The 23622-nt window shown below is 41.3% G+C and overlaps 2 protein-coding genes across 2 annotated transcripts in view; one reads left to right on the forward strand and one right to left on the reverse strand.

Moving 5' to 3' along the window:
- Positions 1 to 598: 598 nt before the first annotated feature.
- On the forward strand, positions 599 to 17509 carry dstyk (dual serine/threonine and tyrosine protein kinase). The gene is made up of 14 exons (XM_079265662.1): positions 599 to 1766; positions 3053 to 3462; positions 7306 to 7818; positions 7938 to 8133; positions 10293 to 10531; positions 11102 to 11185; positions 11263 to 11439; positions 14005 to 14134; positions 14332 to 14488; positions 14933 to 15065; positions 15157 to 15270; positions 15415 to 15529; positions 15789 to 15923; positions 16877 to 17509. The coding sequence occupies exons 1-14, from the start codon at positions 1568 to 1570 to the stop codon at positions 17062 to 17064; spliced, it is 2790 nt and encodes a 929-aa protein (XP_079121788.1). The 5' UTR covers positions 599 to 1567; the 3' UTR covers positions 17065 to 17509.
- A 1986-nt stretch (positions 17510 to 19495) lies between these two features.
- Positions 19496 to 23622, reverse strand: part of celsr2 (cadherin, EGF LAG seven-pass G-type receptor 2) — a gene marked incomplete at its 5' end in the record, with an annotated part of 57747 nt that continues 53620 nt past the window's right edge. Inside the window, 3 exons of the mRNA XM_079265661.1 lie at positions 19496 to 20841; positions 21843 to 22065; positions 22868 to 23083. Of these exons, the coding sequence (XP_079121787.1) occupies positions 20820 to 20841; positions 21843 to 22065; positions 22868 to 23083 (461 nt within the window). The 3' untranslated portion in view covers positions 19496 to 20819. The remainder of the gene's footprint in view (positions 20842 to 21842; positions 22066 to 22867; positions 23084 to 23622) is intronic.

The following is a 23622-nucleotide window of genomic DNA, read 5'->3' on the forward strand; positions in this document are numbered from 1 at the left end:
CATTCTACTGTACACACTTCATTATGTTCATATACTAGGCTATATCGTTACATATTGACCTGCCTTACACAATTTTTATATATTTTTTATTTTGTACATCCCTTTTTTCTATCACTAGAGGACATTGGTCTATTAACCATTATATACATTAGTGTATCGTTATATATATATAGATATATATATAGATATATATATAGATATATATATAGATATCTATATGTACTTTTGCTCCAGTTCAAAACTTTTCAAAACTTCTTCTGGTATGTTTAGAGTCAACAGGACTAATGAATATAATTAGAGGAAAAATCATTTAACGTGTTATTTTTTTAAATTCTATTTTATTTGTTCAAATTCGTTTTATTTGGTCGTATTAGAGAGGGTATCCTTCGTCCACACTCCAGATTAGTGGGTGGTGGTAATGCAACCGAAAGCTGTTTGCTAACCACCATTAAAAGCAAAAGAAGAAGAACAACAACAACATACTGGACAGTAGCCAGCTGTTGAGGACCCAAGACCAATATGCCTACAGTTCCCATGCTGCAGTGCGTCATCCCGAACCCCGCCCTTTTCTCTCCCTAAACTTTGGTTGTGTCGACTTTCTGTTTTGCAGTGATTTGATTGCTTTGTCTCAGCTATGCGAGTTGACCCGGACTGTACACACCTCGCCCTGCACCCCCACTGACCCTCCTCTTCGTCTTCCTCATCATCAAAAGAGAGAGAAAGTTCGTGTTGTTGAGCCGCTGTCGCTCTCCAGGGTGGAAGATGTCCGCTGGCTTATCCGGGCCTGAGCCACTTTAGGAAGACCTCTTCCCACGGAACCTCATTGAGGAAAACACCCAACGTTTTTGTCGCGCGCTCAGGTTGTCGTTCAGTGGCAACTGTCAAAGTTGCCCCCCCCTCTTCAAACACGGAGCTGTATGGCTGTGAAACGGTTCCCTGGATTTCCGTGGAGTTAAACGTTATGTCTGTTGCTCCAGGCCAAGAGGACGGACAGCACATGCCTTCTGGCTAGCAGCGCTAACGGTATCTGGACCACAGCTAGGTCGTTAAACGCACATTATTCAGAATCACATCATTGTGGTGGTGGTGGTGGTGTTGTTGTTGTTATTATTATTTGTTTTTTAGACAGTCTGCAATCAGCCTAACAGTTGGTCTTTAAAATAAATATGCCGAAGTAGCGGTTACGTTGTTAGCTAACCGTTCAAATCTGCCTTAGAGTCAACTACAACCTTAAAGTTATCTTGCACGACATTAAGCTAGCTTGCAGTTCAAGTCAGCTTCAACATCATAACTACAAAAGCCAAATGTCTGGACTTTATTCACTGACACGAGCCACTACAGTGACTGTTGTCTGTCCAGCACAACACCAGTGTGTTAACACGGACTACAAGTGAATTCATTATTTAACACAGCCTAGCAGATGGGTGAACTAACTTGGCTACTAGCTAGCTAGAACGCAAGGAAAAAAAGGTGTGTAACAGGACTGGTTGACATTTGAGCAGCTTAACTAAGACGTTGAAGCACCTGCTGAACCTTGTAACCCACGGAGAGGAGAAGACTGTTGACCATGGAGGGAAACGTACAACAACAGAAGACGACACCTTTAGCTCGGGAACTGACGAGGATCTTTAACAGCTACAACAAACACACCATACAACTGAAGAAGAACTTAAAGGAAACGAATGCGTTCTTCCGGGAAATAAGGCAAAATTACAGCAACGCTTGTGCATCAACCATGAACTCGGATTCAGCTTCTTTTGAGGCAGGTAGGTTTGAACACATGCTACAGCAACATCCCCTGAGGTGCACCCAAAATGTCACTGTGTTAAACCATCTTTAAAGCATCCCATGTTATTCATCTGTATCCTATAAGTAAAAGAAAAGTCATGACGTTTCTGTTGCCCAGATATTTCCCCACCAGCAAATAAACTGGAAAAATGCAGTCATTAGGGTTTGGGAAAACTAAAGGGATTAAGCCCCTTCTGAAAAGCATGAGTAGACTAAGTGCACCAAATATGCTGAGATTTCTACACTCTGTAGCTCACAGAGAGCCTGGAATATCAGACACACATTCTTCTATTTTACATTAATTGTGTGAGTGTTTTAGTGACTGGTTAGGTGTGTATTAAGACTTTAAATTGATCGTACCCCCACACCCCATTTGATATGCATTATAAAATGTTTATCACAACTCCTTACATCCTCATGGAAATTGTTTAACCACACAGGAGTATGGTATGAAATATGTCACATCTGCAGGAGTGTCTTTCTTCAGAGCTGGTGTGTTGTTTACAGAGATGGTTCAATTCTCAATGTTATTAGTAATCAACAGGGAAAACAAAGAACCATAATGCTGCAACAAACACATCTTCACCTGCTATTTTAGATTCATCTTTCAATTGTGCATTACATGCTTGATCTAATATTTTGGTGTATGCATTGGCTGCCTGTTTAGTCTATCCACTGTGCTGGGGTCATGCGGTCAAATGCTCAGCACCGGTCTGTCTGAAGCAATAGGCTTTAATGCGTCATGTTCGGTCAAGGGGTGGATACCAGTAAGGTAATGCTAGTAACGGTTACAGTAAAGCCATATGTTAGAAAGAAATGCACGTGTGTGTGAAGATAAAGTAGGCCAATGCTGCTCTCTCCTCTATTTGTTATATAACTGTTTTAGACTGTGACTCAGCATCACTGAGGATTAGGCCTATATCTGAAACCCTCAATAATATGGTTGAATTGGTTCTTCTGTGTGTGTGTGTGTGTGCTCCACATCTTAGTGCTGGATCAGGAAATAATAGGCCAAGGAATAATATCTGTCAAAAAAGTACATCTGTCAAAAAAGTACATCTCTTACATCGAACAAGGATCTTCTGTATATTCTGGGAAATAATGATCAGATGCAAACGCTAGTGTGTCCTTAAATACCCAATCTCTGCGCACACTATTGTCCAAGAACGCCACAAAAAGCCCACTCAACAGTGTTGCTAAAGGTTCCTAAAAAGCACCGCTTCCCAACATCATATACCTCTTTGTGTTCTGTCCATTCCCTCAGGCCAGCTCAGCTGCATCTCTTTCCCCAGCCATGAGGAAGAGTTCCTGCATAACACGGTGGGTGCTGCCCTGTACATCCTGGTACTAGGCCAGGACTGTGCCGCCCGCTATCGGCTGCTTAACAGCCTCCTGGGGGAGAGGTTGCTGCCACTGGGCCCAGAGGCCGGAGAGGCTTGTGAAGGAGTCCAGGGCAGCGTCTGCAAGAGGCGGAAACTGTGTTTCACCCATGGGAGACAGACGCGGCTCAGCTTGGCACTGCCGGGCCAGTATGAGCTGGTGCACCAGCTGGCGGCTAACTGCGGTCGCTGGGACACGGTACCCCGGGAAGACCTGGAGATCCATGAGGAATGTGAGGACCCGGCCCACAGGCTAGCAGAGCTGGAGATCACCCTACATCACCCACTGCTACAGGTAGGCTTTAAATCACAGGAAAACCTATTGGATCTACTTTCCATGCAGTGTCCACTCATAGTCCAAATATGGAGTTTGATATGAAAATGTATTTATTACTTTTTCCCTTCATCATGAACTTTTACAGTTCCCAGACTTTTGCAGTAAGACTGGGCAATGTGGACTTGTTGCTCACTGCTGTGTTTTTGAAAAGAGTTGTAGAATAAAGGTGAGCTGATGAGGCAGTGTGTGCTTGGATGAAGCTCTCTAAAGCCCTCTGGAAAAGATTTTACCATAACTGACATGAGGCAAAACTAAGTTGATGACATCAAGTGTTGGCACCAGGACATTATTAGTTTGTCTAATATCTGAGACATGACAGCCATGATATCACATTCTGAAGTAAGTAGATTCATTTGCTATTCGATAAACATAAGTGTTCTAAGATTTGACATTGTAAGATATGTATACACATCCTTCCTTAGGCCAGCAGAGAGGACATCTGAAAAATGAGCAGTATTATTCAGGGCCTTCAGTTATTTCAGTGTTGAAATAACTGGCACATGTACTTGGAGAGGACACTTCACGTGGACCAGAAGCCGTTGGATGGTCCTCCATTTCCTGTGAATATCTCTCGACAAGAACAGATTAATTGACATTACAGTCATCCTTTAGAAAATTTTGATGAAATCATAATTACAAACTTGAATATGGTGTTTTTATGTCTCATATCAACTTTCTTTAAATGAGGTTTGGTACAGTTTAAGGTTGAATTACTGCTAGTTTTATATAGTATTCTGATTTAGCCGGTCATGTTGTGGTTTACTGTACTAGACATAAACAACAACAAAAAACTGTCCTTTTAATTATGTCATTGATTTCAAACATATGGCTCATCCTCATCAACTGTTTATTTTTTGTGTGGTGGCATTTCCTCTTGTAGCCCGAAACAAAAGGTTTTGTTTTTTCATCCTTGTCTCTGGCTTGAACTAGCCTTTGTGTTCACACATGGTTTAGCTCACAAACGGATTACTTAGGAGAGCTGATTATTTCCTGTGTTGTTCAGTCTTTTACTTTACCTGATTTGTACTTTTCAGAAATGCATTATTTTCCCGTTCAGGTTTTTAGCAGTAAAACAGACTCGCAGGTTGATGTGTTTATGGGAAAAAGGACAAGTTGTTGGACACAGTGGAACAAGTCATGCTGGTATTCGGCCAGTGCGACCTAAAAATCCCAATATCTTGTGGGAGTGAATTGATCTAGCATGGTGTAAGGATTGTAGTCATTCCTTATCATGTGTGACACGTGGAAATTAGTCTCTAATCCTTTAGACCAAGGCTCAGCAACAAGGCCTTGCTCTGCCTCACGGCGGCCCACCCCCCCAGCCCCCTTACGCAATGCCACTGGTCTGGTGCGTTTCACATGACTAGGTCATGGTAAAAAAATCCCAAACCCTTCGCTGTGATGAAGGGGCCATGGTTACACCTGAATTCTGGGACGGTGGTTGTTCACATCGTTAGAAAAACACGTTCTTGTGTTTTTTATAGTAATAAAAGTTATTATTTTTAGTTGTGAAATTGAAAAGACCCGTTCACAACTTCCCCAGCATCTCGCCTGAGAAAATCAATTTGTACAAATGTTGACGCACATTAAATACATAAAGAATAATGAATCTTCAAAATATGTGTTTGTGACAAAAGCACACCAGTCGGTGTGTCTCAATAGTGTTGTGGAATAACTTAATTTGTGAGAGTTGTTATTAGTTAATGTTTGACTATTATATTTTTGCATTACTGTCTTCATTATCTGTTTGTGATCAACAAATAATATGTAGATATAGTTGACCCCCCCCCCCCCCCCCAGTCTTATCCCAACAACATAAAAGTATGATAGATAATCGCCTGGAAGGAAAATATTAGTGCTGGAAGTAAAGCCAGTCATTTCACACCGTTGTTCATTCTCACATGTGACTGAGAGGCAGGGGATCTGCAGCCCCTTATTTGGGTCAAAAAGTTGGTCACATTTGCGAGGACATCAGAGGCGTTATTGTTCGTAGTAATAACACAAACATTATCACAGATGAGAGACAGAACAATTTTCATGTATTTCCATGCTGAAGGCAAGTTTATTTAGACTTTATTCTAGAGTTAGAGCCAGGTAATTCAAAGTGCTTCACATAAAACCATTAAAAGCATCAGAACATAAGGCAAAAGAAAAGGAGATTTAAAAACAATTAAGAACATTCATTGAAACACTAAAAAGCAGTGTAAGAAATAAAATACAGTAGTGAAATGCAGGAAATTGATTAATATCCTTGAATCTGGTTCAATTAAAGGCAGCAGCAAACAGAAAAGTATTTTTGTCTGTTTCAAATCAAATTCAATGTAATATTTACATATCATTTTGATAGTTGTGAACATAGGTTTGTCACAAAAGCAGTGTGCCACTCCGATTTAGGTTTGTGCTGAATGAATTAGAGATGACCGTGTTTAAGTGGGAGTAAACAAAGGCCCAGAATCTCTCGTCTCTCTGCGGTATTCACACCCTGCTGCCATAATCACAGCGACCTGCTTTAGTGGCCAACTTGCTAATTATCCTTCTCTTCGTCCCAGAGGCTTCCCACCTTCACTTGAACACCCAGGGCACAAAAAGGGTGATATGGTATCGCCACGTTTAGAAACTTCTTGTGGTACATACTCTGTTATGTTTATTGCTCCATGAATTCACATAAGTAAGTCAGGTGGTAACACAGGCTTGTTATGTTAGCAGTCACCCTTAAAATACGCTAACAGAAGGAAACTCTTGATTTTCTGACATGGCCATTTTTCATGACTGTTGCTTTGTTTAATGCTAACTCGCACTGACACTTCTAACAGACAGGAAAAGCAAAATAGTAACTTCAAAATAGCCAACAGAGATATTGTCGATGGGTTTAAGTTGAAAAGTGACTGCAATAAATCAGTTAATACATTGTCTTGATTTAGATTAGTTGTGAACAAATGTTTATAGGCGATCTTTGTGCTAAAGAGACTGCTCAGATGGGCTCTGCTCTTGTTTCTTGGAGACAGGACTGACTGTCTCCTTTGTGTAGCTGTTGGTCATTTTTGCCTCTTTTCTCGGGCTGCCCCCCCCCCCCCCCCGTCATGGTCGACCTCTCCGAGACTGTTTTTGTATAAGTCGTTATTTATCAAGGGTTAAGAAAACCTATCACTTGTGTCATTTTGCTGCCCTGTCGCAGACATTCCCAAGACCACCACAAATATTTATGTGCCATCCGGTGTTCACAAATAGATGGAGCATGTGATGTGTGTTTTCTGCATTTTGCAGTTAAGGCTATTTAGACATCTTCGAACATAAAACTGTCCTCCAAGTGCCTTGAACACTAACGGGGGCTGTAGATTGTTTCACCTGGTGAATATAAGCCCAATTTTCACTCCCCATCTAGTTCTGTTTTTGGTCGACGCCAACTCCTGAGGAGAATATCCAGCTCATTAACTGTTAAATGCACCACTATGTGTGAAGCTAAACAGTTAAACCAAAAACAATTGGCTTGTCACCACAAGCAAAACCTTTCACATTCCACATATTCATTTGATGCATTGTTATTAGCTATTAGCTTTAAATTCCTTTGACTTCCGTTTTTGGTTCAGTGGTAGATATTGCAGTAAAAATGCAGCAACTAAATCCAGTGGTTTCCTCCTAGTGGTGTCTGCATGGCTGGAGTTTACAAAAAGTAAATGTGAAAGTATGTTTTGTTTTCTGGTGAACTGGCCTTTCTTCACAGAACCACAATTCCTCATTATTGACTGTATTTAAAGCTTGAAATGAAATAAACGTATGTGTTTTTTTGTGCTTTGTCTTTAGGAAGCAAAGGTCATGGTGGTGCCTTGTCCGAGTGTCCAGCCCATAGCAGAGGCCCTGGCAGACTGCACCCGCACTGTCATCCCCATCATCCTCTATGCCGTGAACCAGGACTCCCTAAGCACAGACCATGTGGCAGAGCTGTGGAAGGTCAAAGAGATGCTCTCCTTTCCGATCTGTTTTATCCGTATTCCTGACACAATGCCAGCAGCCTCCCCAGAACCCGGCCGCCATGCGGAGAGGGAAAAGGAGAGGGATAGGGAGAAGAGTGCCCTCTATAAGCAGCTGCTCTCCCTCGGCTTCCTTAGTAGCCCAGTAGGAAACTGCTCCTGTGGGGCCCCGACACAGACGCCCACCCCGGGGGCCAAGCCCCAGAGCGTGCTGGGTGAGGCTTTCGAAAGGCTGCATCGGTTGCTGGTGCCTTTTACTCGCCAGGTGCTTCAAAACCAGCAGGTGGAGGCTGCAAACCTGCTTAATGGGGTTCATTGTCGCTGTCTAGATATTTTCATCAACCAGGTCAGAGGATGATGCAGTTGTTACTACCTTTTTTCATGCACTGCTTGATCTCAGTCTACTTTTGACCCAGTGTGCCCGTGACAAATCCCCATCAGACCTTTATCTTCCCTTCCCTGCAGGCCTTTGACATGCAGAGGGACCTGCAGATAACACCCCGCAGGCTGGAGTACACCCGTGAGAAAGAGGGTGAACTCTTTACCTCCCTTATGGCCATCGCTAACCGTAAACAGGAAGAGATGAAGGAGATGATTGTGGAAACGCTCGGCAGCATGAAAGAGCAGCTGCTGGAGGATGCTGCCAACCTGGAGTTTACAGGTTAGTGAGTGAACAGCCTGGATGAGTGCCACAGCGCAGGGTTTGTCATATTTCTTACGAAGATATTGTGTTCTAAGTGGTGGAACGCACAAAGAATTGCATGATAAAATTGGTGTGTAAATAATGACTACGTTTGCTCCTAAATTTGAACTTGTTTAAAATGAACCTAACCAAAATGAACTGCTGTTTCATAACACGGAGCGGGTTTGAGAAACATCTTGATTATTGCATTATATCAAAATAGTGGTTATAGTCCTTATAGTTAACGTAACACTTCAAAAACAGAAGTAGTTAAGTGCAAATAAGTGTTTGAGAGGATATTACTGTAAAAGATCACAAAAGCTCAAAATGATTATTTGGGACTGTTCCTCAATCGAAATCTTTCCATCTTTGTACATCTAATTTAATTCGCTCTTTTTATGATGTAGTACATACTAATTACTAATTTATGTACAAGCTTGTGATTCTAATGGATATTGCAAATACTTTGACATTATCAGCAGTGAGTTTATCATGTGCTGTGGTCTTCACCTTTGCTGTGCAGTCAACAAAAATGATTTCTACGTTTCTGACTATTTATCACTGTTATTAAATGCATGCTTTTAGTAAATAACGAGTTGTGTTTTGAAAAGGCCGTAGTCTTCATGACCATAAAGTCATTTGTGACAACGTGTTTGGATTCAGTCCAGACGTGGACTGATTCACTGATTTGGTAGAAAAAAGAGAAGAAGTGAATTTCCTCTTCAGATAAAAGTTAAAATGTCAAAGGGGTTTTTGAAAATATGATCTAATCTACTCAATTATCTTAATTCATGAATATTAGTGTTTCTCTACTCGTGAGTTCAACTAAGTCATAACCGACGAGTCTTTCTACGTACAATAAAGATGTTTTCTTTATAAAATCTTATTCTAGATTGTCGGAAATGTGATTTTCTGTCATAGACTTCAGCAACATGGATTCTGTGGCTTCACATCGGATTACTCACAAATCACTGCATTGTGTTCATTGTTTCTCCTGCTGTCGAAATCTTCCACTTAATGAGAAAGGATTCCCTCTTTATTATGTTTCTATTTAAAAAAAGATAGCTGACTCGTGGTATTCATTCAGATTATTTAAATTTGATCCATTCTCTCTTATATTTGTGATTCTGCTGATGTGTCTCTAAGGGAGACACAACTGACTTATCAGGCCAGGCTTTTTAATCAGCAGTCTCTCAAAGGCAGTTTCTTTACGGTGTTTAGAGTCTAGTCAGACCTGCAGAGACGTTAGACCTGCAGAGACGTTAGACCTGCAGAGACGTTAGACCTGCAGAGACGTTAGACCTGCAGAGACGTTAGACCTGCAGAGACGTTAGACCTGCAGAGACGTTAGACCTGCAGAGACTTTAGACCTGCAGAGACGTTCGACCTGCAGAGACGTTCGACCTGCAGAGACTTTAGACCTGCAGAGCCACCTGCATTTTTCACACTCATTCACTCATCTTGCCGCTATCCGCCTTCGATAAGTATCGGCCGATAAATGTGCAATCAGCTTTTTCCTGCTCCAAACTATCACTATTATATTGGCCTTCATAAACCATTACCATTGACCTCTAAAGGGTGCGAAAATATGTCAGGTTTCAGCCGTACGTCAATTCTGGCAGCCAACAAAACCGCAAGAATACATTTTCAGTGTGTAACTTTAGCGTACTGCTCTGAGATGATAGCATTTTTTCTCCATTATCTCCTCTCCAGCTAACACCGTTCATCATCATCATGGCACCGAAAGGGTCGATACAAGGGCCCTGCAATGAACCCTACCTTCTAGAAGGTTATAATGTTGATAGAGAGGTGTTGATTCCACTGGGGGGTCACTTTGGAGGCTGCTGTTTGTGGTGCTGTTGAACAATATGAAGTTATACAGAGAGGGTTTGTCTAAGCTAAATGACAGTGACTCCTTTCTGTATAATGTCAAACTACACAGTGCTATAAGTAGCCAACTAGATCTGTAGAGCACACGGAATCTAGCACAACCCTCCAGAGACTCTTGGTGTGTCCGCATCTTCAACATCCTGACCGTCTCATACTAATGTCTGACAGCATTCATGCATCAGGAGTTCTGTGCTGTTGGTGGCTTACACCACATATTAACTTGATGATCTATTTTCATTCAACTGCAGACATCATCGTAACAACTAATGGAGAGCCTGTTACGTCGAAGGAGATCAAATCGTGCATCCACCAGATCCAGGAGCTGATAGTGGTTCGTCTGAATCAGGCCGTGGCTAACAAGCTGATCAGCTCTGTGGACTATCTGAGGGAGAGCTTCGTAGGAACTCTGGAGCGATGTCTCAACAGTCTGGAGAAGTCACACATGGAGTCTTCTGTCCACAATATCACTTCCAATCACCTCAAACAGGTGGGCGGTCCTTTGTGGAAAACAGGAACTGTATTTAGTTTGCTTGTCTAGACTGTCTAATGTGAAGATGCTTAAATGTGAGCAGTATGACCGTATTTATTAATCTCGTATAAGCTTTGCATTTTAAGATACTACGACTAATAATAATATTAAAATCTATTTTAAGGAAAGTTACATACAAAAGGACTTCTGACTGAGGCTCCAATATGACGACTGTCTGCAATCAGATTAGAAAGTTTTTGAGGGAAAATTTTAGGGTTTGAAGTAAATTGTCACCTGTCTACTGTTCATTTAATCATCTAAACCTAATTGTGAACCAATGGAAAGTTTGTAGAAAAGCAAACCAAAACAAAGGGTTGAACATGGGATCAGACACTGATTAACAGTACAAATAATAAAAAAGGTGTTTGCCTACAAAGACGAGTGACATTTTATGAAGCGTAGCCGTCATTGTCCTTCGTCATATCCGCTTACCTTCAGTGCCACAAGCCGTTCGACCAACAGAAGACATTCTGATGTCATAGGAAGTGGATCAGCTGCATATTTACTCCCTCTTCTCATCTGCCACAGTTACTAAATGCTGCCTATCATGTGGAGGTCACATTTCATTCAGGATCCTCTGTCTCAAGACTCTTCTGGGAGCAAATCAAACAGGTCAGTGTCTAATACATTCAGCAATAAGTGATCAGTGACTTCTGAAGAGGTGTTCTTACTCTCTGTCTTGCCTCTAGATAATCCACAGGATAACGTTTGTGAACCCTCCTGCCGTCAGCCTAGAGTGGAAGCGGAAAGTGGCCCAGGACGCCATAGAAAGCCTCAGTGCTGCCAAACTGGCCAGAAGTATTTGCTCCCAGTTCAGAACCCGCCTCAACAGCTCCCATGAGGCCTTCGCAGCATCTCTACGCCAGGTGAACATTATCTTTCTCACCTTTCTCTCTCCATTCCTCTACCACTGTGCTCTGTTGCTTTCCTAAGTTCATCTTGAATATATAACTAAGAACAGAGTAACTTTTACTGACCATATACTTGAAGGCTTAAGTCTCTCACAGTCTGATGTTTCCATCTAAAAATAATTTTCTCTGCCATCAAACCACTAGTGGATGTTAAGTCAGGCTATGGCGGATGAAATCTTCTCCTTCTGAGCTGCTTACAGACCTATCCATGTGGAAAATTGTGCAATGAAACCTGGCTGGCTACACAACCACTTCTTTGAGAGGATGGTCTCACCCTCCAAAGGACGCCTCACCCGCTTTCTCCAAGTCCACAAAACACGTGTAGACTGGCGGGGCACACTGAGCTGAGCCTGCTACTCCTTTCTGAATCATCGAACGGTTTGTCTGAACTTACTTGAGGCCAACCAAAGGTCCTTCTACATAGACTCCTCGAACTCATCCCACACCTGGGTCTTTGCTACGCAACTGCCACAGCTGCAGCTCTTCTGACCAGCCAGTACCTCTCTGCTGCTGAGACAAACCCGAAAGGCCTCCTTCTTCGCTGGCGTCCACCAGCGTGTTCTTAAATTGCCGCCACGACCGGCACTGATGACCTTCTGACCACAGCTCCAAGCTGCCGCCTCCACAATGGAGGCTTTGAACGCAGCCCACTCTGATCCCATGTCCCCAGCTTCCTCCAGAATGCACAAAAGATTCTTCCGGAGGTTGAAGACCTCGCATAGAGGCGACCTTCTCATTCCCCAGGGCTACACAGCTTATCAATTGCCATCTCTAATCGCCAGTGTGAGATACTGTAGGTGTGAAAGGTCGATGAAGAAAAACAAAAACAGGGCTTTGTAAAAAGGACAAACAGGCTGACATGTGGCAACAACCTCTTCCTGATATAACATGACTTCCAGGACGCCCTTATTAAATAAGACGAGGAGAATTTGCACCAGGCAACCGGTCTGAATGCACATCTTCATCACTTTAGACGGCTTTTATTGACTCTCAAGCCGTGCACAGCTTGTGGTTCAGCAACGTATTCCTCTTTACTTGAATTGCTTGGCCTTTGAAGCGCCAGTGTGCAAATAGCTCCGACTCCTTCCTTGAAGTCCCTGACAAACTGGTTCCAGTGAAATTGCTCTGATGATAATTATCACATGACAGACGGTGTGGGTCACATCACTGACTACATTTCTGCGCTTGCAATTAAAGATACACATTAATGTAGGAAATTATATTGTGACGCTTTATGTTTTGATGGACGGAAATATCCTGATTTAATTTACTTATTTATCTCACTGAGTGATGGAGTGCGGGTCAAACACGGCAACCTCATAAAACATTATTATTGTTCTGTCATGGTCCTTTTAGAATCACAAGTAGAGCAAACAGTAAATTACAGAGATAGAAACTCTGGCCTGTAGTGTGTTGGTACGCAATGTGATATGGAGGAAATGTAACGAATACAAAGTGTGCTGTAAAGGCAAAGTAGAGATTATTATCAGAGGGAAATAAAGCCTTTTTGGTCTTCTAGGCATTTAAAAGAGGGGTCCCATATTCTGACCTGAAAAGAATACATGACAAATATGCTCATCACTTAATCTGATCCCCAGAGCAGCAACAACGTGATACATGATTGTTGCAGTTAATTGCCGAATAGTGTCTCGTGAAAGATGCGTACATTTGATACATTTCTCTTAAGCCACGCTGCATAAAACAATGATCAACTGACGTTAGACATGTGAATGAACTTGGTATACTTTACTCAGAAAATAAGTCAATTAAATAGCAAGTAATCATTTAAACTTAATAATCGGAGTGAACGGACGTATGATGGCGAAATAGTTTTCAGGCCTTCATTATTTTATTGATCCGATTATTATTGAATAAATTAATAATAATTATAACTTTAATAGTATCTTTCAACATTGTCGTTTCAAAGTGCTTCACATACGAGAGCAGATAAATGAAAGCAGGAGAGCAATCAAATACAAGATCACAGTAAACAAATATAAAGTACGAGTAAAACAACAGAAATAAAAGTGAGTCTTGAGGTGATTTAAAAGTGGCCAGTGAGTTTTTTAGCTTTTAAAAACTATCATTACACAATAAGCCAGACTACAGAACACAATCTTTAGATCCAGCAAACTTTACAGTATGTTGTGATGTTGCCTTAAAAGTATCAGCTGAGCACAAAGCAAACACCAGTGATGAGAACGCAACCCTGTACTGTCAGCCTCTGGGTAAAAATAACTGTGAGATACATCAAGCAGTAGCTGTGTTGGCTCTCTGCATTAACGAGTCTGACAAATGACGACACAACCACCGAGGTCAAGGCAGCTGGCCTGTAGTCACTGAGAACCCGAGGGCAGTCGTCCTCGCTGATAGTAAGTAAGTAAAAGTACGGCACGTTAGCCGTTGCTCTACGATCGTGAAGTCTGATGAATAACCGTTAAATGAAGCTAGTCAGACTCATTTAGCAGCTATTTTGTTACGCTAACCATGAGATATTATGTCATGTGTTGGCGTTTGTAGCTTGAAGAAGGGCACACGGGTCGTCTGGAGCGCACGGAGGACCTGTGGCTGCGCGTGAGGAAGGACCACGCCCCTCGGCTGGCCCGCCTGTCTCTGGAGAGCCGCTCCCTCAGGGATGTGCTGCTGCATGGTGAGTCACCACCAAATCCTCCCATTGTTCACACACAGAAAGGAAAAGTCAGGCAAAAACGTACCCTCTTTAAATTGTACCTTTTGCACGTGTGACTCTGGTATCATTTAATATCCCACCAGTCGATTGCACATGCTTTACACATTTGCAAAACATTTTAGTGTATTTTAGTGTAAAAAAATGTTGTTTTATGACAGGAAAGCCGAAGCTCGGGCGAGAGTTGGGTCGCGGTCAGTACGGAGTTGTGTACCTGTGTGACAGTTGGGGAGGACACTACCCATGTGCCCTGAAGTCTGTGGTACCGCCTGATGACAAACACTGGAACGACCTGGCTTTGGAGTTCCACTACATGAGGTGAGTTGGTGAGAGCGACAGCTGCATTCATCAAGCGCAGACATGTTTTCATTGGACATGACAGTTGCCTTGTTATAAAGGTCAAACTCTGCCCAGTATGTGAAAGAAATGGTTTTGACTGTTGAAGCCTTGTGCACAAGTCAGCATGCTGAACGTGTCTAATTGAGGAATGCGGGAAAACAACTTTATGTGGACAAACAAGAATATACTGTGACGTCAAGTCAGTGTCATGCTTTAAGATGATCATTGACAGAAATGATGTTTGTTTGGTATCTATCGCTGAAGGAAGGGGGATTTATTCATCACTGATGTATTTGTAGTTTCTCTTTTCACTCAAATAGAAATTCTGATCAACCAGGACTGAAATGTTAAGGATTGCTACTTTAGCATAAAAGTGATTCCTTTTATGATCATGTTACTGAAGTAGGATGTGTGTTGCTTCAGGTCTCTGCCCAAGCATGAGCGGCTGGTGGACCTGCATGGCTCTGTGATCGATCACACCTACGGAGGCGGCTCAAGCATCGCGGTGCTGCTCATCATGGAGCGGCTGCACAGAGACCTCTACACGGGCTTGAAGGTGACTTGACAATGCAGAGGTTGGAAAAAGAGACATATTATTGTTTTAAAGGTAACATTTGAGTCTAGTCTCCTTTCTCTCTCTCCACCAGGCCGGTTTATCACTGAGGGAGAGACTTCAGATTGCTCTGGATGTGGTGGAGGGGATCCGCTTCCTGCACGGCCAGGGCCTCCTGCACAGAGACATAAAGCTAAAGAACGTTCTGGTAAGTTCAGACCAACTAGAAGTTCAGCTAACGGTTTGACTCTGTGACTTCTAAGGCAGCTGTATCACAACGCTTCAGGGATGTGCTGTACTCTGACCCAACCAGCGCTTCCCTCTCTTTTGATGTCTGCTGTTCCTTTTACAGCTGGACAAACAAAATCGTGCAAAGATCACCGATCTGGGCTTCTGTAAACCGGAGGCCATGATGTCCGGCAGCATCGTCGGGACCCCCATCCACATGGCTCCAGAGCTTTTTACAGGTACGATTACTGAGCAGTCATACGGTCCATAAGGTCATCATGAAGCAACTCCTGAGGTACAACTTCAAAAGGTTTAACAGGTCAGAACTGTCTGAACAAGCAGACGTTTCTTTACTTGAGAGGAGAACCCTGTAATGAGACCTTTTTATATACACAGTGTCAGAACTGAGATTTGTCATTAATTACACTGAATTGTGCAGGAATGTTCTATTTCCGTCTTTTTAAGAGTTCCTCTTCATTGTGACCCTTCTCCTAACAGGAAAGTATGATAACTCGGTTGATGTTTACGCCTTCGGGATCCTTTTCTGGTACCTCTGCACTGGTTCAGTTAAACTCCCAGAAGCCTTTGAGAGATGTTCCAGTAAGGATCAGCTCTGGAATAACGTTAAAAAAGGTAATAAACACTTTCACACCTGCAGTGTGGTTCATTTGGTTCAGATTCATGGAAATAAATATTTTGTTACCTTTTTAGTTCTGGTTCAGTTTGTGTTCACTGAATATGTGTTTTAGTCGAGACCTCATGCTATGATGAGGGCAAGCAGGTGAAAAAAGAAAGAAACGGAATGAACAGGTGTCTCAAACCATAATGTAATGATTACTGTCCATTTGTATAACAATTACTCGCCACATCTTGAATTCTTGAAGAAAACCTTTTTCTCGCATGCCTCCACTGTGAACGGAGCATCAGAAAACAGAAACGTCTTGAAACCCTTTCACATTAAGAGTCTTCTGCAGACGTGCTACTCATCAGCGTGAGTCTGAAGAGTTTTTAACAGTACGGTTTAAGCAAAGATGCATGTGCTTGGGAAGTCGTGACCGTACAACTAAATGAATAAGACTTATATTATACTGCACGACTGAGAGTGTAAAGTGTTTTGATGTAGTTTTGCTGTTATTAAACGAGGCCCGCGTCTAGTTCAGTTTTTTTGATTCTCCGTTCACCATGAAGACGTGCAAGAAAAACAAAGTTTTCTTCAAGAATTCAAAGTAACATGGAGTAAGTGATTTACAAACGGTCAGTTTGAGGATGAAGTATTCCTTAAGATCGTGTCCTTGTTGATAGCCAGAAGAAAGATTTAAAAGTATTCTAGCTTTGAATTCATGTTAAAATCACATGTTACTTGTAAAACTTGCACCAGAGTTTGTTTGAACAGAACAAACCAGATGAGCTGTTAAAGCACCGTAACTGTTACCTCTGTGACCTAAGTGCTTACTGAGGCTGGCATACAAATGAGAAACCTTCCCTCGGAACATGTCGGGCTTCAGATATGAAGCGCTGATGTTCACTATCTGAGGACTCTGTGTGATTCTGTCTTGTTGGCTCACTTGTGTCCACGTTGCCTCCAGGAGTCAGACCCGAACGGTTGCCCACGTTTGACGAGGAATGCTGGCAGCTGATGGAGGCCTGCTGGAACGGGGACCCCTCCCAGAGGCCCCTGCTCGGTATCGTGGAGCCCAGCCTGCAGAGCATCGTGGTCCGGCTCTGCAACTGCGGCTCAGAGCAGAAAAGCAGCAGCCTCGATGACTCAAACTGAAAACACTCCAGACAAACTAACAAACGTGTGACAGGGATTCTGATCATGAAATTATTTTTCTTGTATTTATGAAGTACGGAGATGAACAGGTGACAAACGAATAACGTTTGAGCTGTCCTCCTTTTGTTGGATTTACATTATTTATGAGGAGTTGACGCAGATCTGAAGTGACGCAGATCTGAAGTTTGAAAATATGTGTGTTTTATTGTTTATGCATTTGTGCATTTGTATACAAACTCTTCAACATGCTTTTGTCGTAGTTGCCGTGCTAATTGCTGCTTGGTCATAGAATTGTTGCTAGATGCAAATAGTTTTAAAACTAGTCCATTCCCAGTGTTATGAAAAAAATATGAATATATAAAAGATTCATTTTAGATTGTATTTAAACTGAACATGTCTGCATCTATACAAATACATCTTTTTTTAATAAAATGATCTGTTACGACTCGACTGTCATACCAATGCTTTTGTCTGAGGTGAAGAAGTTGCATCGTTATTTGTGTAACTCAGTAGCTCGTGACTCGTTCACTCATTGTCGACTTGCAACTCCTCTTAACTGGTTGCATGTGTTCACTGGTTGTGACCAGTTTAAACAATAAGCATCGATTTGTCTTGTAAAATAATACATTCATTATAGTTTTTCTATCTTGTAAATCCTCTTGTGATTTAAAATATCTTCTCTGATTTATCTTGTGACCTCCGCGTTGGAAATCACTGCTCTAAATTCTGGAAATTACACATTTGAAGAAGTTACATGAGTAGAAATGTTTTGTTTTTAAAAGAAACGCTGCAAACTATGAATGAAATGCACACGTACAGCGGTGTATCTCCGTAAGAATCTGAAGCCTCCTCTTCATTGTGAGTACAGCTTTTCTACCGTTACATCTCGTTAGAGACAGTTTTACTAAAATATCTTTAACTCTATATTAAGAATTCTTTATGGCTTATTACTTATCAAGTTGTGTATAACATACCTTTACAGTTAAGACTAGTTTATTAATCAAAGATGAGAAGTTTATAAATGAGGAATGAAAGTATTCATTATACACTGCATGTAATGAAATCTTGACTTTGTTTCTATTTTAGAAGCAGCTGGAGCTCAGGAGGATGGATAAGAGAGGACGTTGATGAACAAGGAACACTGAAGAGCAGCTTTAGCACCACCTAGTGAGTTGTAATGCCTCGTCTCTCACTGGTTCAATAGGTAATGTAAGCTAGTTGTTGCTAGGACTCAAGTTTCCCATGACAGATTTATGATGATTAGAAAAGGTTAGATCTGTGTCACTCGAAGATGAATACTGAAAGTATGAAGCACAAGTCGACAGGATGAGTACTCTCATACAGTAGATGTGAGGACAGTTTATCGGTCAGATATTCTGCTCTGAAAATAGCTGTTCATGTCGCTTTTTCACTCAACTACAGATGATAAGAGTTAAATCATGACATCACTAGAGCTGGTTTGGATCCTCCACGCTGATGTTCACAGTGTGGATAACAGGAGGATGGGAGCTGTCTTCATTTGGTTCAAAATTAACATTTAAGATGGAGGTGATTATGAATCATGATCATATCAATCATGACGCACTATATCATGAGTTTTATGACATTTTCATGACACACTATATGGACTTGTTTAATGACGTACTAAACTGACTTTTAATGACATTTTGTAAGACAGACTCGACTATGACCTTTTATGGCTGGAGGCGTTGTGTTGTGTTGTGTTGCCTGTTCGTCCATCCGTGTGTACAGTATGCATGTATGGTACATTATCCTTCAAATTAGGCTCAAACATCCACTTGAACCAATAATAAGTGTCATTAATTAGTCATGAATAAATATGACAAAAAACGAATGTCTAAAATGATACAATAATGAAGTGAGGAAACTGAAACTGGATTTATTGGCAGAAAAATAAAACTGCAATGCGATAATTCTAGGTGTGGAATTTTTAATGACATACTACCATTCAGACTATTTTGTGACATCTTTTGCCATTTTTGTGGCATATTATACCGTGATATTTTATGAGGGCTATACCATGACTTTTAATGACATTTCTATGATAAACTATATTCCAACTTTTTGTTCACATAATCATGACATACTATTGCAGGACATGCAGTACTAGGACTTTTTATGAAATACGATACTATGTAAAGCGGTAATGTAAATATGTGTATTTCTCACAATGCTAAACTTTTGCTTCAACCATCAGCTGCAAAACAACAAAAAAGTGTAAATTATTTAAGAGAACACAAACATGTAACCACGTCCCTTTTTATAGTGAATCATTATTTCACTCGTACAGTTGTAGGATGTACATTTGATATCAGCAGGAAGCTGTAAAAACACACATACAGTGAATTTAACTTGGCACTGATAAAAATTTTAGGCAAGATGGAAATGGTAGAAAACATTTTAATCAGTAAAAACAGGAAGTGGCAGTAAAAGAGAATTCTCTGATGGGATACCAGAGTTGATATGATTGACCTGGTACGGTTGTTTCTTATGGCATCAAATCTTTACATTAAATTCATATAGTTGGTAAAATGGCATCCACAAATATCACATCATTTGACTGAAGGTAGTAACCAAGATAAAAGATATTTCCTCCCGAGGATCAAGAGCGATTACTAAAAACAGGTTGTTTTACATATTTACCTACATTTAAAGGTTTGTCCTTGATTCATTTACAGGCCACTCTGTACAGTAAAAATGGATTACAGCTCAAATAGTATTACAGCACAATTTCGCATTCTTTTACAAATCACAAAAGCTCCATAGCTAATCTATAAAATACAGCTGTTTAGTCACTGGACTGTAAAGAATGCATTTATCACTCCAGGGAAAAACGATGCAAAACGAGAGCACTTTTAACGTCCATAAAAAATGCGCTCTCAGTGACTTACAAAAACAATTCATCAAAAGTCCTTTGATGCAGCTTTGCCCTCTCGGAGGCTGAGAAGGCCGTCAGTCTGTGCAGCTGTTGCCTCTGGAAACATCTTTCATTCATGAGAAATAGCTTATACGGAGCATCCGCGAACAGGCAGCGAGTCTTTCCTCCTCCATATCAAGTTCAGAAGTCCATGAAGAGCCTGCACTGGACCGCTCTGTGCCTCTTGGGACATTTGAGGCGTGTGAAGTAACTCAATAACCTAAACTCCTCAAACTAACTCAGACTCTGGCACAAACACCAACAGCTGGAACGGTAACAAAAGCAGGCAAACCAGGAAGACGCCACAAAGTAGTTAATGCATGAAGAAGGGATTTCCCTGAATGTTTGCAAGTCTAAAACTAAATGACCCACCCCAAAAAAACACGACCTCTATATTGTTCCAGTCTTTAAAAACAACATATGTGTCCTGGGACAAATAAAATAAAAGAATCGACCGCCAACAAATTTGGGCAGAAAATTAAAAAAAAAAGTGCATTGCTTCAAGTATGTAAACAAAATGATTTCTTTAAAGGGAGAGTGAGACTCGTTCTGTCGGTGTGCGTGAGCCTGGGCCAGTGCAGTGACTCCTGAGGTTTGGCACACATTAACACGCGCACACACACACACACACACACACACACACAGACGTACACACACACAGTCCTTCAGAGGATCATGATGACGAGGGGTAATTCTTTCTTGTTCCACTTTTTTTTTCTTCTTTTTTTTAAGGAGAAGTCCTTTGCTCCCGGTTTGCATTCCTTGTTGAGGAAGGAGGCTCTATGACCTGCAAAGACACACCTCTTCATCAGCGCGGTCACATGGAGGAGTTGCAGTGTCTGCCGGGAATCAGGGTGGTGCATGGAGGTTGACGACAACGACATGGAGAGGGAAGCGGGTGGAGTCATGATGGATGGAGAGGAATGTGTTGAAGATGATTGCGGCACAACATGAGAAAGAACACAAACGTGTGAGGCAATGAAACACTTAAACACACTGTGAGAGGGGTGACAGATGTTAAAATTATGCACCAATCGGAAGACGGTGATCCTGATTGTTTTGAATGAGGATCAGAGCTTCATGGGATAAAATTAAAGTATAAAAATCTATGATTTTTGGAAAGAGAGAAGGGGCAAAGAGCAAGTAGTAATTAGTTACCTTCAAGTTATGTTTTTACTAAAAGACCTGCTGTGTTTCAAGAATTAAGCATTTTAAAGTGCCTGTGATACATATATACCTTCAAGAGACTCAGAAATATGCACATGCGTACAGTCGGTGCCTCCTGTGTCTTCAGCAAGTCTGTCCACTAAAGGGGAACATGAGTGTTGCATGAAGGTTGAAATAGCATTGAAACTATGCTAAAAACGCTGACGCTGCATGTCCACAACGAGGATGAAACATCTGTTTCCATGTGCTACGATGAGCACTGAGTGTAAAATGAATGGACCAGTTGTAGTAATCAATCCCACATGTTTTGTTCTTAAAATAGCCGTTCCTGTTGCTTTAGCACTCTGAGCTACATTTGGAGTCACTGTTGTGTGTGCAGTTAAATCTCAGCGTCATTAAAACGGTCTAGGATCCCTTCACATTGTGGGTAAGAGCCTTATGGGTGCTGTCTTCATTTGGTTTAACATTTAAATTAATTAGGTAGAAATGAGACAGACTGCAAGTAATGAAAACAACAATCACTGACGACGGCACAAATTGTGGTTTGACTCAGACAGTCGACGGAAACACAAAATGACTTCTGAGACACACGATGGAGACAATTACAGGTAGAAAACAACACGTTTCTTTCTTCCTCTGGCTATATTGGTGTTCATCTTTTGTTAATACTCACTCTGATCCTGACGAGTCACCGTCCACCGTCCCTGCCTTGATGCTCACAGCGACTCCATTCAGCTGATCCGGCCGCCTGGTTTTAGCTGCGCCGACTCGACTCTCACTTGAGGAGGATCCCCGCGGAGACGTCGTGCCGGAGGCGTCTTCACAAAGTTCATTCTGGATGCGGTTGAGACCGTTCCTCTCCACAATAGGAGAAAGCTGCTTCTTCTTTAGGATTCCTGCAGAGGATCAAAGCAAGATGTGATGACACAATGATAGACGGGGAAAAAGGGATTTTTTCATGATAATTCTGGAAATGAAATTATATAATATCGTGGACTTTCTACATAATACATTTTATAATCTGCTCTATTATTACCTTTAGTATGATATACTCTACTATCACTTCTTTACAACCTATTATAGTATAACATTTTTGAATGCTTTATTTCAGCGTTCTATACAATGGCATTTTTTTATGACACATTATTCTATGGCTTTTTACATTACACATTATACTATGACATTTAAAGACATCCCATACCGTGACACTGTTTTTATGACATACTGGGACTTTAATGTAACATTTTGTATTACATACTATAGTAAAACATTTTTGTCACATTTTATGACATAATATAGTATGACTTTTTAAGGATATACGGTAGTATACAATGATTTTTATGAATATATAATATACTATGACTTACCGTAGTAGTTTTTTGATGACTTTCATGTGACATTCTATACTACTTTATGAAACACTGTACTGTGTCTTTTTATTACTTTTCGTGACATACGTGATTGTGATTTCCTCATGTCTTTTCTGTGACATACTTTAGAATAATTCTTTGTTACATTTTTTATGACATACCTTTGTCCATATCTTGAAACAACACAAAGATGTAAAGTTGTAATTACACTAGAAACTAGAAACTAGACCACGTGTTCATGAAATGCTCTCAGCAATATATAAAAAACTGATGAAGTTGTACGTAATGTCTAATCTCCTGCAGCTCTTAGTGTTGGGCTGGACTTTACCTTTGTGAGGGTGGGCATAGATGTTTGGCAAACTGGGCAGCAGCACCGTCATGGCATCCTGCATCTGGTCACCCGATAATGTCCGCATGTCACAGCCCAGACTCTGCTCTGGATGGGCCGGAGTGTCCGGCTTCATTCTGTCTGTACACGTGAGCTCTCCGTCACTCGCGGCGGCCGTGTAATCTCCCGGCCAGAACATGTTACTCAAACTGTTGTCTGAAAAACAGAAACAAAGAATTCCTGAAATGTGGGACAAACATGTAACTCATTTATTTTGACATATTCAATTCTGATAGTTCTATATGGGATTAACCTAAACGGATGGTTGGGATGGGTTTACCCTCATAAGTGGCGGTAAAATCATTGATCCTGGTTTCTGAATGCGCATTGATGGTCCACACAGGTTCAGTGTCTTAAATGAGTCCCTGTTTGCACCTCTCATGTATTAGCATTACATTCTAGTCACAGTGCTAAGCATACTGGTGTAGAAGACTCTTCCAACTATCTGGATGAAAAATATTCCATCCGTTTTACGATAAAAAAGTTTTTTTCTCAAGTTGCCACACTATTCCTTTCCAGGTCGCCAGAAAGGACATCTGTTCTATCTTGTTTTGAGAAACACAAGCAAAATTATACTCATGATTTTGTATGAAAATATAAGATATTGGAAAGATATTTACCAAAATAACTAAGAATAACTTTCAAAATGTTGCTTCACGAATTGAACGAGGATTTATGGCATCCTGGCTGCCTTT

This window comes from Melanostigma gelatinosum, assembly GCF_949748355.1.
Source record: "Melanostigma gelatinosum genome assembly, chromosome: 3".
Lineage (NCBI taxonomy): Eukaryota > Metazoa > Chordata > Actinopteri > Perciformes > Zoarcidae > Melanostigma > Melanostigma gelatinosum.